This window comes from Tetrahymena thermophila (genome assembly GCF_000189635.1).
Source record: "Tetrahymena thermophila SB210 genomic scaffold scf_8254587, whole genome shotgun sequence".
NCBI lineage: Eukaryota > Ciliophora > Oligohymenophorea > Hymenostomatida > Tetrahymenidae > Tetrahymena > Tetrahymena thermophila.
Window position 1 is genome coordinate 1,657 of NW_002476358.1, and position 15,659 is coordinate 17,315.

Below are 15,659 nucleotides of genomic sequence, written 5' to 3' on the forward strand. Positions count from 1 at the left end.
TTTATAAGATTTTATTATCCTTAAGTTTTTTTTTAAAAGCAAAAAAGTGAACTCTATTCATATACTAAAATATCAAAGATCAGGAATTAAATATTAGTTTCACTTAATTACTATTTTAAAATATTTAGTATTATTGAAATTCATTAAAAGACTAAATATTTTCACTATTAATTTTCATGAATGAGTAAAATTTTAAGATTTACTTATTCTTACTTTATGATCATCCTCTTATTTAAAAGGTCGTGAATGAAAAAATGTTAGCTAAATATTTTATAATTATTAAATTTTAATGTTTTTTTCTTTTATAAAGTATTAATTAAATTGTCTATATTAACTAATATATATAAATTGAGGTGAAAATAGTATTATTAAATATTTCAGGTAAGGAATATTTATCTCTCAAATTAATTATTAATTTTCACCTGAATTTTTAAAGATTTTAATTAGTTTTATATAAGGAAAGAAAAATTTTCTAATGCATACCTTCTTATATTTATTTCAAAAATTAAATTTAAATGAATTAGATCATTTTTTTTAACTTAATTTTATGAGATATAAGTTATAATCGAAATAGAAGTGGGGATTGGATAAGCATTTATTTATTTAATAAGCCAATTTATTCTATTTTTTAAAATATTGTATTATTGGTTTGCCCTAAAAAATGCATTTTTTGATTGCTCCCCTTTATATATTTAGTGGTAAATATTACCATAAATAATAAATCAAAATGTTAGCTCTATCAAAAAAGCTATCTAAAATTTTTTTTCAAAAAAATATATGAAATATTTATTTAAAAAGAAAAAAATTTAAATAATAAAAAAGTTTACATTCAACATGTTGTATTTGTCATTAGATAATAAAAGAAATATGATTTTAAACAAATTTGCAATCATAGTGTTTGCTTTTATCACTTTAATAATCAAAATAACCTTCTGTTAACCAGTTCAAAGAAATCCAGGAGCTGGTGGAGTTTCCTTATTTTTTAGTTTACCATTAACAATAAGCATTCCACCAAGTACTCCTTATATGACATTTGTGTTTGATAATACGCTTGGATTAAGTTTTACTAGTATTTAATCAGTAGGATTTGGTGCAATTGGTTCTCAAGGCGTATGTTAGTCTACAAATAGCGCAATTATTTCTACAGCTACGCTTGCTTAAAATAAAATTTCAATTTAATACCCATTCACCTTACTGAGTGCTTCAAGCTAGATATAATGCAATGGCGTTTCTTATAACCCGAAATGGATGAATGTCCAATTAATTGGTACTTTTGAATATGGAGGAACAATTAACATAAATGCATATTATGATACTTAAAGAAACGGAATATCTAATCAATTTGGAAGTGCAGCACAACTAGATGTATTGCCTGACTAAATTACAGGTAAATAAATTTTTAATTATACTTAAATAAAATCTTAATTTATTAACAATTTAAATCTAAATCAAGAAATGAAATTGATGAAAATTCGTATTTTTAATTTTTTTAAATTCTTAAAACTAACAAGATTTATTTATTAATAAATAGATTCAAGTATTAATTTTAGTCTCTCAGCTACTCCTTCATAGGTTATATCTTAACTTGGATAATATACTTTGTTAATCACAACACCTCTTCTCGCTGCTTAAATAAATTAAATCGTTTTACTTCTTCCTATGTATTGGTATCCTGATACTGCTCTACCTTCAGGTTGTTAATAAACTTCAACACCAGTATCTACAAGTTTCTCATCTACGTTGTTATAAAATTTATCAGCGTCAGTCACTACAAATATTGCAACTAGTTTGTATAGTGTAACATTAAGTTTCTAATAGATTAGCCTTGGGGGTTAAGCTGTTGATTTAACTTTTTAAATGACCAATCCTTTTACCAGTGCAAATATTGTGCTTGAAGGCTAATTCTTGTAAGTTTAAGCCTCTTTTAACTATTACACTGCTTCTTCAACACCACTTACAGCATTTCAAACAAGTTTTACAAGTACTAATATTAATGCCTAACCCACACAATTTTCAAATTGTAATAACAATGGAGCAGCTTAAATATTGTGCTCTTCTACAAGCTCTGGAACTTATACTAATTCAGCTTGCTTATCTGGATAAACAATGTTTGTAAAAATCATAATTTATCCAGTATTTTTTCAAGATATATACTCCTCTGTATAGTTTACGTTATCTAATATTCCGCCAAATCAATCACCAATTACTGGCATAACTATGTAAATAATAAATTCATCTCCTTCAACTACTGATGTTGGACTAACAATAACCTCATCAGTAAGTATCAATAACTAAATAATACTATTTCCTCAATACTTAACTGGAGCTTACACATATCTCAGTTATCCTTTTATTTGCATGGCTAACCCATATACATAGTATTTATCAGTAACAATACCTAACTTTTAACTTCCTTACGACATAGATGGACTTTTAATGTCTGCATAATTCTATGTTCAACCTTTTTTGCCTGCATAATCGTATAGTTAAGCATATTAAAGGGACACATCAGTAAAATATTTAATCAACATATACAAAACTAACATTTAAAAAAAATAAATTTATAGTCTGCAAGTATCTTGAATGCTTCATGTGGTAACACTCAATTGTAAATAAACAAAAATTTTTTTAGCTCTGCTCAAGTGATAACTGCAAACCCTAGTGACTTGCAAGTAGGTGCTACATAAGCAACACATATAGTTAAAATAATTAGCAAATATACATTTGTTTCTTCCGTAGGAAAAATTTAGCTTACCCTTCCACCAACTTTATCAATAAACCCATCTGGAAGTATATTACTTTTTATTTTATTAAATTAATAAATAAATAATATTATAATTTAACAAGCTTTTTCCTGCACTGCCAAGCTACTTCTTCCTGATTAATCACTTGTTTCTATTACTGTAACTTCCTGTACTTACACAGGTTCTCCTGTTATTATCACTTTATCTTATTCATATGGAGGAACATTATAAGCAACTGGCTTTGTTTTTACTTTTAATTAGGTCATCAACCCTACATAAATACAGTATTCAGGAAACTTTCAAGCCTCTACTTTTCTGAGAAACGGATCTGTTTCAGACGCTAATGATCCTTCTTAAACTAATTTTGGATTTTACACTCAGCCTGCTCCTTTTTCAACAGCAAATTTAGTTAATAATGGTATTGGAACAAAGTTGGTTTACACATTTTCACCATATACACTTACACTTGCTTCTCCAGTAACTATGTTGGCTGGAGATTAAATTCTTGTAAACTTCCCAAGCTATATTTCTGAAATAAATAGTATTTCAATTACAACACCTTCATCTAGTTTAAGTGCTACTTCTTCAAATAATTAAGTCCCACTGGTATTGTCTGTTTCTTAAAATATCCCAGCAAGCACCTCTATTATAATTTAGTTTACAATAAGGAATCCACCAGTTTCTAACTTAGATTATACTTTTACTGTAATCAAAAATTAACTTTTAAATAATATTATAATCCTTTATATATAATAACTAAAATTTTAATTATTAGATTGTTGCTTAGAAGGCTACTCCCACTATTTATTTGTAGAGCAATATTAATTATGGTAGCGCTGACTCTATCACTCCAACAGGTTTCTCTTCATTCATCGTATCTTCAAGTAGTCCATAAAATTTGGCAAATGCTGTTTATTCAGTTTCTTTTACTCCAAATGTGCTGCTTTAAAACCCTTCTACTATGATTTTAACTTTTATTGCTCCAACTACTACTCATAATTTTCTGACAACAGGATCAACTACTTGCTCAGCTGTAACAAACTCGCTTATCATAAGTTGTACTCCTAACTCACCATCAACTAACTAATTAGTATATCAATATTTAATTCTATATGCAATAAATAATATTTTGTTTTATAAATCGGAAAGACAATCACCTTAAATAGTATGATTTCTCCAGCAGCAAGCTACCAGTTTACCATTCAAAATGTTTTAAATTATATGAGTTTAGCTCCATTTATAATTAAAGGAGATATTGGATATTCTTAGAACTAGGTAGGAAATGAGTCAACTTCAACTATTTCCAATACACAAATATTAAGTCTTTCAGCAGTAACATTATCAATTTAAAACTATATTCTTGGTATTTAAAGCTAATATCAATTCTCTATCAATAATGTGTCTCCTTTTCCTGCATTAGGAAATATGATTATAACTACAACTAATTTAGTGGCATTTATCGTACCTTCTACTGTTAGCGTAAATTTATCTGCATGCCCAGGAACTTCTACAGCATCTCAATTAAATTTATCTTGCTACCCTAATTAAGACTCCTCTACTATAACGATTTAAGCTGTAAACAATCCTACCTAATTAATTTAATAATCAACTACTCCATTCGTTATAACTCTCAACGAAATAGTAGGTGGAAATTCTTATGCAATTAAGTCATATACTTCCAGTAACCTTGTTTATACAAATTAATGCAATATATCCTCCTTTTGTAAAACTTGCTAGAATAGTAACTAATCAATATGTTAAAGCTGCTATTCAACAAATAGCATAACTTATTAATCCTCAACAGTTTATGTTTAAGAAACAATTTTGAATCAAGCAACTTCATTTTAAAGTTGTGTAGCATCTTGCCCGTAGCAATCTTATCAAACATCATAAGCTGGATAAGCAGTTTGTTTATAATGTGATTTGTAAATTTACAAATATTTCTTATTTAATTAATTAATAAATAAAAAAATTCTTTATAATTTATTAGATCATGTGCTACATGTATAAATTCATCTACTAATTGCACCTCCTGCTCAGGTAACCTTTATTTAGACACAACTACTAATACTTGTAACACAACATGTCCTGCTAAATATTTCAGTAAAATAAAAATAAAATATTAATTATCGTTTAAATTTAATTTATATTTTTAGTATTATTTAATCAAGTTAAAATATATTTCTTATTTAAAAATTTCCAAACAATATTTTATAATTTTAGAATCATCAAATAATCAGTGCTAACTATGTTCGTCTGTAGGAAATTGCTTAACTTGTACTTCTGCTAATGTGTGCACATCTTGTGATATTACACTGTACTTGTAGAATACTCAGTGTGTAACTTAATGTGACAGTTAGTAATACTTAATATTTATAATTTTTATTAACCACCAATTTCATTAAAAAATTAGATATTATGTAGGAAATGGAGGGAGATAATGTATGCCTTGTCCTACTGGATGCAATACTTGTACTTCTGCCTTAAATTGTACCTCGTGTTCTGTAGGATACATTTAATTTTAAACCACTTGTGTTTAAAGTTGTCCTTAAGGATATTCAAAGCTTATTTAAAATGGAGTATATGTTTGTGGAGTTTGTGACCCTAAATGTAAAACTTGTGATACTCTAAGCACAACTTGCACATCATGTTATGACTATACTTATTTGTATAACTAAACTTGTGTTACATAATCTTAAATTCCTGAAGGTTATTATGGAGATAATACAACATGGACAGTTTAACCTTGTATGACTTATTGTATTTCATGCTCTTTTAAAGCACTATGCAATACATGTGCATCTCAAGCTGTTATCTATTAAGTAAATTTAATTCTATAAATAATATTTTATTATTTAATTTTAATCATGTAAGGGTATTTGCTATGCTAGTTGTCCTAGTAATGTTCCTGTACCAGATGGAGCAGGTGGCTGTAAAGAGGCAATCATACCTACTGCTATTTCTGATAATAACACTAAGATTGTTCCCTTTCCTATGCTTTTATCTTGCATAGCATTCTGTATATCTGTATATTTCTCTAAATATGAAAAACCACAAACATTCGTACCAGGTTGTATTGTAGGATTTTGTGCACTATTTGAATGGATTTCTTGGATAATTCTGATAGGGATTAGCTTTTCTAATGATGGAGCTACCTCAATAACTACAATTACTGCTGTAATAGGATTTGTACTAATTTATCTGATTAACTTTGTCTATTTCATGCTTTACAAAAAAAATATATCTCCAGATCCTTCATTTATGGAATGGTAACTATAGCATAAGAATAGAATATGCAAAAATGTTTCTATTTTTTTCTCTTGCGTTATTTCCTTCAAAATATAAAAGATTATATTCTGTAAGTATTTTAACTAAATTTTCTTCAAGGTAAATTTTATTTTATTCCCAAAACAAAAAACGCTAAAATAAATTATTTATTTGAATTTAGGCCAAGCTTAAAGATATTGATCTGCTTACTCCTTTCAACAAAATGTCTATTTTTAGTATTATATTTAATAGTTTCTTGATTATTTTTAGTGCTTCGGTATTTAGTTATAGGCATTAAAACTCTACTTAAATTTACATTTTAAGTTTAGATACACTTTTAGTGACAATTTTTATGATTATTTTCATGATTTGGGAAGCCTTAAAAAACGAAGCATTCTTTGATGAAAATTATAATTTAAAATTTGATTAAATGAGCTACTTTACTCAAAGATTTTTTCCCTTTGACTAATCTTACATGGAAAGGGCTAAGTAGAGATCTGTTTATGGGCATCTAAAAAATTCTGAGTCTAACTCAAGCTTGATAGACTTTGGTAAGGAAAATAAAGTAACTAAAGTAGAATAATTGTAGCAGCCTTAAAGTTAGATAATGGATCCAAATGATATTTCAACAAATGCTGCTTTAGATAGAAATGTTATAAACAATTCAAATTATGGAGCTCCTTACCTCATTCAAGATGAAATTTCTGAGTCATCTAAACCAGGAAAAAAGAGATAATTTGAAAAAAGACACATTGCTCCTGTATTCGATAATAAAAGTAAATTAATAATTTAAAAAAACAATTAAAATACAAATTTTTAATTTAGATTTTCCACCTATCCAAGAAAATTCTTTAGAAGATGAAGATGAAGATTTTTATGAAGAAGATATTTAGAATTAATCTATGAAAAAAATGGTTGGGGTCTAAAATAGTAGGTAAGGTTTAGTAAATCCAAATGGTTTTGCCAGAAATAAATTTATTTCACTTGATGATTAGTAAGATTTAGAGAATTAAAGAAATAATCATTTAAATAATTCAACTGGATTGAGAAATAATTAAACTAATTCTTTTAATAAAAACAATTGTAACGAAGAAATCACTTCATAGTATAATTAAGCTGATAAAATATACTAAAACCCATAATAACAATAAGGATAAAAGATTAATAAAGGAAGTACTGGAGTTCACTTGTAAGAAGATGAAATTTATTATGAAGAGCAAGAAAATTAGAAATAATTTTCTAAGTAATAAAATGTTGAAAAATTATAAGAAAAAACTGCTATGATTGCAGTTTCTTCAATGATTTGTGGAGCAGCAACATCAAAGGATACTAAAGTTGATGTTGATAAAAATGAAAATATAACAAAGTAAGTAAATTTATAAAAAAATCTTAACCATAAAGTGGAAATAAGTTAAAAACAGGTTCACTTATAATCAAATATTGATAATCTTAAAGAAGATAATTCTTAAATTCCTGAAATTTCTCAAGCTAAAGGAGTAGTAACAGAGACTGGTATTACTGAAAATGAAAAAATTAAAAATGAAAAGTAAAAGAGTAATTAAAATGAGAACAATATTGATAAATAAAGCAATATAAGTAAAAGAAATCTAAATATTATTAAAAATGAGAATGAAAGTAATATTTGTCAAGAAATTAATAAAATTAATGAAATGGGAAATAAGTAAGATAGTATAAATAATTAAGATAAAAATATAAATGATAAGGAACATAATTTAACTGATAGAAATTCTATCGTTAAAGAGGAAGAAAATAAGTTTAATTTAAGTAAAAATGTTATCAATCCTAGTAATAAAAAGGTAAATAAATAAATTATTTAATTTTTCTTCAAAACATTCTTTTTACTATTTTGATAATAAAAAAAGGCTGATGGAAATGAAAATTTATTTTATTTTAATAATCCTCTGAACAGTTAAAATGAAAAAAACTAAAATAGCTCAAAATTAAATAAAGAAAAAAATAAAAATATAAAAATGAATTAATAAAGAGATGCCTTTGATGAAAATTTATCAAAAAAGAATAAATAGGGTAAAAACAGTAAAATGATTACTCCTATTTAAAGCTAGCTAGAAAAGAATAACAACTAAGAAATCTAAAAAGCAAATCAGAATGGTATTTCAGATTTTAATGGAGCAAATTAGAATTAAAAAACAACTGAATCAAAGTCTAAGTAAGCAAATGATGTAAAATAATTAAAAAAATAATGTTTATTTAAAGTAAATTAATCCTTTTTTTGTTTATTTATTTCAAAGATTTAAAATGCTGAAGAAAATAAGGTTGAGAGAATAATGCCAATAGTAGAGGATCTTGATGAAGATTTGTCTAAACAGGATAAAAACCTTAATGAAATTGAGAAAAAATAGAAAATAATTACTTCTCACTATAACTTGGATGGGAATACTTTGAAAAAATAAGCTCCATAAAAGAACAATTTATTAGGTATTTCTGATAGTGATGAAAAATTTAATTAAAATTTAAATAATATAAATGAACAAGCTCAATAGAAAAATAATGTAAATATTATTTTATATATTTCTATCTAACAAGTTTATTTATTTTCATAGATCTATGATTCTGATGAAAGTTTGCACTCAGTAAGCGAAGCTGATGCCAATTTTAATGAAATTAGTCCCTCGGACTTTAATATTCTTAATTAAAGGTACGAAGAAGATTTTAATTTACGAGGTCCTTAACTAGCATCATAGGTACAGTTAAACTAATAAAGCCTTAGATATCTGAATAGAAATATTACAAGCAATCAAAGCGAAGATATAGAAAATACTAAAATTATTTCTAGTATAACATAAAATGAATAAGGATTACATGCATTACAGCAAAGCAATCGAAATACTTCTTTAAATATCTTAAGTGCCTAAAATTTTCAAAATGAATTTAAAATGCCATAAAATGAGTAAAAATAGGGTAGAATTGTTAATGGTTCTCTCTTTTAAGATGCAAACTCTGTCTCTATTAATATAAAACAAAACAGGTAGCCTCATCAATAAGGAAAATTAAATAATTAAAATTTAACTAATGAGAATAAAAACGAAAATAGTAATTCTATATTGCCTAACCCTAATATGAATAGTAATAAAGTAGATTAAATGTTGGTTGAAAATCTTGATAATTTCAACAAAACATTCAACTCGGCTACCACGCCTTAAGCATAATATTAGAGAAATTTTAATTTAAGCTTTAATAACTAAGATCCTCAAATGAGTTAAACATAAATGTATAGAGGAAATATGAGCAGTAGATCTAAAGGTAATTATTCACCTTCTAGTCAGAATATAACTTATAAAGTTCCAGCTACTGATCTTTAAAAACTTAAAAGCTTAGAATAAATATATCTTCAAAGAATAGAAGCTAATTCAAAAACTAGTTAAGCCTCTAGAAAAAATATATTGAAAAATAAAAAGAAAAAAATTTAGAGAGAAATTTCTTAAGATCCTAATTTTAAACAAGATTCAATAAAATAAATGAAATCTCCAAATAGAGTGTCTGAAATTTATTTTGGTGAGAGAGTTTAGAATATAGAACCTTATGTATTTAATCAAAATGGTGAAGATGGAATGGACTTTGAAGAAGATTTTGAGCCAGAAAATTTAAATTTTGAATCAAACTTTTGATTTCCTTTTTATAATTAAAAATATATATAAAATAAGCTTTTTAATTTTTTTTTTATTTTGGTAAAAAGAAATATTCACCACAAATCAAAAAATTATTATTTGTGTTTTCTTGTTTCTCAATTGAATTTTACGAATAAAATAATTAGGATTTACTTTGGCACTTTTTGAATAAGCTATATAAATTTATTTTGAATTGAATACAAATTTTCTTTTTTGAAATTTATAATTAAAAATTTAAATTTTATTTTATAAAAATACAAATACATTATAATAAAATTATTGTTTTTTATATTAAAATTATCTAATATCATTGTTAAAATGTTATTAACTTTTTTGGTGTAGTTATCTTATGTTTATTAATATTGTTTCTATTTGCTAATTCTATTGAATTTAATTCTTCTAAATTCAAATTTTCAGAAAAATTACTTTATTCTTCTAACATCGGATTTATATTCTATAAAACGTTATTACTATTTTGCTAGTTTTAGTACACAGACAAGTTGTTTTCACTAATTTATTTTGAATAAAAATTTAGGTTATGCTACTAACTAGCATTCCTAATTTAATGGTTTTATATTTGGCGATTTTAAATAATAAATTCTTCCTCCTACTGGTATTTAAATAAATTTAAAAGTTAAGGATCCAAATAATTTAATATTTTTTTATCTAAAACCGATTAGCCATTTCTACTTGTTATATTTTAGTATGATTGATATGCATCTTAAACTTTTTATATTTCTGACCTTTAGTCTTAATACAAAATGTTAAATTTTTCTTACTATTCGTTTTATTAATTAATTTGATTTTCAAAGACTTAATCTTCGTATATGACTGGTTTTGATATATATTCGAAAAGCTATATCTAATCTTTATCCATAATTAATTATTTTAGTTTATCAACTTCTAAAAGTTTTTTAACTAATTAAATTACATCCAAGTGATAATACAGTTTCTAAATACTGTAATCTATTATTTCCTTCTTTCTTTTAATATTTCCAAAGGGCCAAAAGAAATATTTTAAATAATCAACAAAGGTAAATTCCATACTATTAGTTTCATCATATAGAAGCTTTTTAAATTATTAATTGCTTATTTCAATTTTATCTTAACTTGCTTAATTTTATGATTTTAAAGTTTTTTTAATGGAATTCTTTTAACTTAGTTATGATATTGTTTCATTTTATGCATTATTCTCTCCTCCAAAATTATTTGATTTTTTCTTAATAATTGAACTCAAAGTTACAAAACTTTTTTACTCATTAAAACGATTCACTTATTTATCTTATTTTCGCAGTTGTCTAATACTTTCTTGGTTTTAGAAATTAGTTGTGCTAATATCGTATTTTATTTCACTTTTATCATTTATATTTACTATATTTTTTTCTGTTTTTTTGGAATCAATTTGGTCTTCTTTGCATTTAAATTTAAAATTATCAGTGTTACTATTCGATTTTTTAATTTATTCTTAATTATTTATATGCATTTGAATGGTATTTTATTAATTATCTTTATCAATATTATTTTGATTATCTTTTGATTTCTTAAAATAAAATTAATCATTAATTATTGATTTACTCAGCATAAAATCAGAAAATGATGTACATATAATAAAACCAATAGCTAACATTGATTAAGTAAACCCTCCTATTTCAGATATTATATTTGTCAGGTTTTTGTATTTTCTTTAGTAAACATTTTCTTTTTGTTTTTCGAATCTTAAAACAAGTTAAACAAAGTAATCAACATCTGATGTAAACTTTTTGTTAAAAAAAGAAATAATTATATTTCGATATATATATAGAAGTATTAATCTACTTCGAACTATATCTAAAAAAAATTATTTGCTATTTAAAAAAGGATAGCTATATTTATCTTGCTATCAATTAATCTCTAATTTTATCTAGTTTTATGTGAGGATAAAATTAAAAAATTGTTCTATAAAATGTAAATAAATACTGAAACATCTTGGTTACTGTAGCTTATTTGCCTAGCAGTTTAAATGTCTGATGTTACCCATCCATAATCACTTTCTATATAGTTGTTTCTGAAATACATAGTTATCTCTCTTGGTGAAGATGTTGACGTTATCCAAAATAAATCTCTATTATAGAATTTGAAAGGCTCATCTTTTATATCTGGACTTACTATAACATCCTAAAAATAAATCGCAAAAAAACCTTTTCCTAGAGTTGATGTATTCCTGCATCCTTAGCCACTGCATGGATAAATTTAAATCATAAAATGCTAAAATTCTTGCTAGGAATAATCACCTTCCATTACCTCTTATTATTCAGGATGAATGCAATATAAATTTAGGTATGGCAAATTTAAAAAATTATTTTTAGTGTTAGGATTTTAGAAGTTATCTTATGAGCATGCTTATACAGTTACGTTAGTCTACCTAAGTTCAACTTAAGGTTAACCAGATTCTCCATAAGTTGTATATTTCGTTACTTAGTAAGCCACTACTTTGTAAATGGAAGGATCTATATAATGATTTTAAGTAACTCCGTCTTACATACCAAAAGCAAAAGGCAGTGTATAGTTATTCATTATAAATTTTTCAGGAGAATCTACTTATCTCTCTTTTTATAACACAGTAGGATTAACTCTTGTATATACTTCGTTGAATAGAATTGCGAATCTAAGAACCACAACACATACTATTGCTATTGTAAAAAAGAATCCTAGAGAAGTAGTATATGACTTTTGACCTTAAAATCTAAACTGTATTTAACTTCCAAATATATCAAACTTCTTCATTTTTATATATCGATAGTGTTTACTCTTATTTAATTAGTTTTTTTTCTTTCAAAATTTTTTTTGAGATAAAAAGAAGGCAGGCAAACAAATAAACAAACAAACAAAGAAATTAATTAATTATTTACAAAAATGAATTAAAAATTATTACTAATCAAAAAAATGCAATAGTTGTTTTTTCACTCTAACTTATATAGTTTATCAAAAAATATTCCAAACAGGACAAGTATTTTTAATTAAAATAATTCAATTATTTTTGTTCATGAAATTTGCATTTTATATTTTTAAATCCAAATTTTCTTGTTATCTTTTAGGCTATATTAATTTGCCATATATTTTATTTTAAAGATATTTTGTCATTTAAAAAAAGGGGGTAAATAATGAAAAATATATATTTACAAAATAGATTTCAATCATCATTTCGTTTTATGGTTTCAATTGAAGGTAGTTAAAAAAAACATTTTTAGTTCATTTTTGTTTATTTAAAAGTGAGAAGTTTACTTTTAAAAATAAAAATTAGTAAATTATAAACATTTTAATTCTAGAAATAAAATTTTTGAAATAATTAAAACATAATAAAATTTTAAGTGATATTACTAATTGATTAAACATTTGATTTATGTTAATTATTTTACAAAATTACATAAAAATAATTTTATTCAAGCTTACTTCTCTACTGAATTCTATTTAATATTAAATCTACTCTAACAAATTGCCATTTCATATTATTTTATATTATAATTATTTTTATAATTGTTATTAATACTACTTACCTCAATAGGAATTTATTCATCTTCGTTTATTTCCTCAAAGAAATTACTATTACTTAAAGAGCTCGGACTATTAATTTAAATATTAAATTTGCTGCTGTTATTCTACTATGAAAAAGTATTATTTTAGCTGAATTATTTTTAGACATCATTCAATTTTTACTACTAGTTAATCTTGTCTTATTTAATGGTTTCTGCTTAATAATTTTCAATCTGTTTATTTTAATTAGAAGTTTCTTATTCTTAATAATTAAACAAATTTAGTAACAGTGGATCCACATGATTAAGAATTTTTTAATCCAAATTTGAGAGGTGATTACTGTTTATAATATTCTGATATGATTGATATGCATCTTAAATTTTTTATATTTCCGATCTTTGATCTTAATATAGAATATTATATTTTTCAGGCTATTAATTTTATTAATTTTCTACATTTTAGGTCTAAAAAATATTATCTTCATTAACTGTTGGCTTCGAAATATACTCGAATAGCTAAATCTAATCTTTATCCATAATTATTTGTTTCAATTTATCTACTTCTAAAAGCTTCTTAACAATGTAGATTACATCTAAATGATAATATAGCTTTTGAATACTATAATCTATAACTTCCTTCTTTCTTTTAACCTCACCAAACGGCCAAAAGAAGTATTTTATATAGTCTAGAATACTAAATTCCATACTGTTATTTTCCTAATTTAGAATTTTCAAAAACTCTTCATTATCAATTTAATTTATTCCGTTATTTTTCTTTTTTTAGTAAGATTTATCCATTTTTTCTTGAAATAATTCCTTATTTTAAATTTTATTTGAATTCCAAATTTTTTATTAACCTTCAATAATACTTGATTTACTCTTTAATACTTAGCTTAAAAGAGCAAAGCTTTTTAGCTTATTTGTCTGATTATCATTTTTCTAAAATAAAAAAGGTGTTTGTGAATTCTAAGGTGTATTTTTTTGACTATTTTAAAAAACCATATTATTTATTTTATTTTAAAAATTTTTCATCTTTTCTCTCTCATCTATCACACTATTCTATCGTTTTAAATTATCATTTTTTTGACTGTCATTTTAATACTTAAACTAAGTACATATTTTAGGATTTTGTTAGATATTTTTTTGTGTTGGAGTTTTTTGATTAAGTTAGTTAACAACGCTAGTAGTTTCTTTAATATTAAAAGCTTCTTTCATAATTGATTTATTCAGCATAAAATCGGAAAATTTTGTGCATATAATAAAACCAATAGCAAGCATTGACTGAGTAAATCCTCCTATTTCAGATATTACGTTTGTGAGATTTTTATATTTTCTTTAGTAAACATTTTCTTTTTATTTTTCAAATCTTAATACAAGCTAAAGAAAGTAATCAACTTCTTATGTAAACTTTTTAATAAAATAGGTAATAAAATTAATTTTCATAAATTTTTATTCAAAAAAAATATTAAAAAGTATTTTAATTTAATTTCAAATTAAAAACTCTTTCGACTAATTTATGATTTTTCTGTTTTTAGTTAAAGACTTATAATAAATTGTAATAAAAAAATATTAATTACAGAAACATCTTGATTACTATAGCTAATATATCTTACAGTTTAAATATCTGAGGTTACCCATCCGTAATCACTTTCGATGTAGTTATTTCTGAAATACATAGTAATTTCTCTTGGAGAAGATGTTGAAGTAATCCAATATAAATCTCTATTGTAAAATTTGAATGGCTCATCTTTGATATCTGGATTAATTATAACATCCTAAAAGTAAATAGCAAAAAAACCTTTACCAAGAGTTTTTGTATTACCACAACCTTAACCAGTGCAAGGATAAACTTAAATTACAAAATACTAAAAATCTGGCTCAGAATAATCACCTTCAATTACTTCTTAAAACTCAGGATGAATACAGTATAAATTTTAGTAAGGCATATTCAAAAATGCGCTTTTTGTATCCTAGTTTTAAAAATTATCTGACGAACATTGTTACACAGTTGCATTGGTCCGTTTAAATTAAACCTAATTACCGTCTGTAAATTTAGTCAGTTCGAAAGCAACTATGTTATAAATTGAAGGATCTATATAATGATTTTGAGTAATTCCGTCTTGCATTCCAAAGGCAAAAGGCAATGTTTTATTATTCATTATAAATTTTTCAGGCGAATTGACCTATCTTTCTTTCTATAAAACAATTGGATTAACTCTTGTATAAATTTCGTTGAGCAGAATAACTAATCTTAGAATAACGATACATGCTATTGCAACAGTAAAAAACAATCCTAATGAAGTAGTATATGATTTTTAACCTTAAAATCTAAATTATATTTAACTTCCAAAAAGATCGAATTTATTCATTTATAATAAGTTTAATACTTCTTTCTAATTCGCTTAATTTGATAAATAGTTGATTTGTTTTACTTTCTTTTTAAGTAAACTAATTTTTTTTATTTTTAAAAAAAAATTATCATCTTTCTAATT

General features: G+C 24.4%; 3 protein-coding genes across 3 annotated transcripts; 1 reads left to right on the forward strand and 2 right to left on the reverse strand. All coding sequences in view use genetic code 6, as the record gives it.

Moving 5' to 3' along the window:
• Nucleotides 1-867: 867 nt before the first annotated feature.
• On the forward strand, nucleotides 868-9,658 carry TTHERM_00384650 (transmembrane protein, putative; the record flags this gene model as incomplete). The annotated part of the gene is made up of 15 exons (XM_001019266.4): nucleotides 868-1,387; nucleotides 1,532-2,511; nucleotides 2,568-2,790; nucleotides 2,848-3,449; nucleotides 3,520-3,834; nucleotides 3,894-4,669; nucleotides 4,735-4,847; nucleotides 4,968-5,103; nucleotides 5,158-5,566; nucleotides 5,619-6,131; nucleotides 6,193-6,787; nucleotides 6,837-7,828; nucleotides 7,895-8,212; nucleotides 8,282-8,542; nucleotides 8,594-9,658. The coding sequence occupies 15 exons, from the start codon at nucleotides 868-870 to the stop codon at nucleotides 9,656-9,658; spliced, it is 7,818 nt and encodes a 2,605-aa protein (XP_001019266.4).
• Nucleotides 9,659-9,965: 307 nt separating this feature from the next.
• Nucleotides 9,966-12,421, reverse strand: TTHERM_00384660 (ABC transporter family protein; the record flags this gene model as incomplete). The annotated part of the gene is made up of 3 exons (XM_001019267.2): nucleotides 9,966-11,414; nucleotides 11,474-11,479; nucleotides 11,615-12,421. 3 exons carry the CDS (start codon nucleotides 12,419-12,421, stop codon nucleotides 9,966-9,968), a joined length of 2,262 nt encoding a protein of 753 aa, XP_001019267.2.
• A 656-nt stretch (nucleotides 12,422-13,077) lies between these two features.
• On the reverse strand, nucleotides 13,078-15,536 carry TTHERM_000384663 (ABC transporter family protein; the record flags this gene model as incomplete). The annotated part of the gene is made up of 2 exons (XM_012798431.1): nucleotides 13,078-14,574; nucleotides 14,745-15,536. 2 exons carry the CDS (start codon nucleotides 15,534-15,536, stop codon nucleotides 13,078-13,080), a joined length of 2,289 nt encoding a protein of 762 aa, XP_012653885.1.
• Between the last annotated feature and the right edge of the window lie 123 nt (nucleotides 15,537-15,659).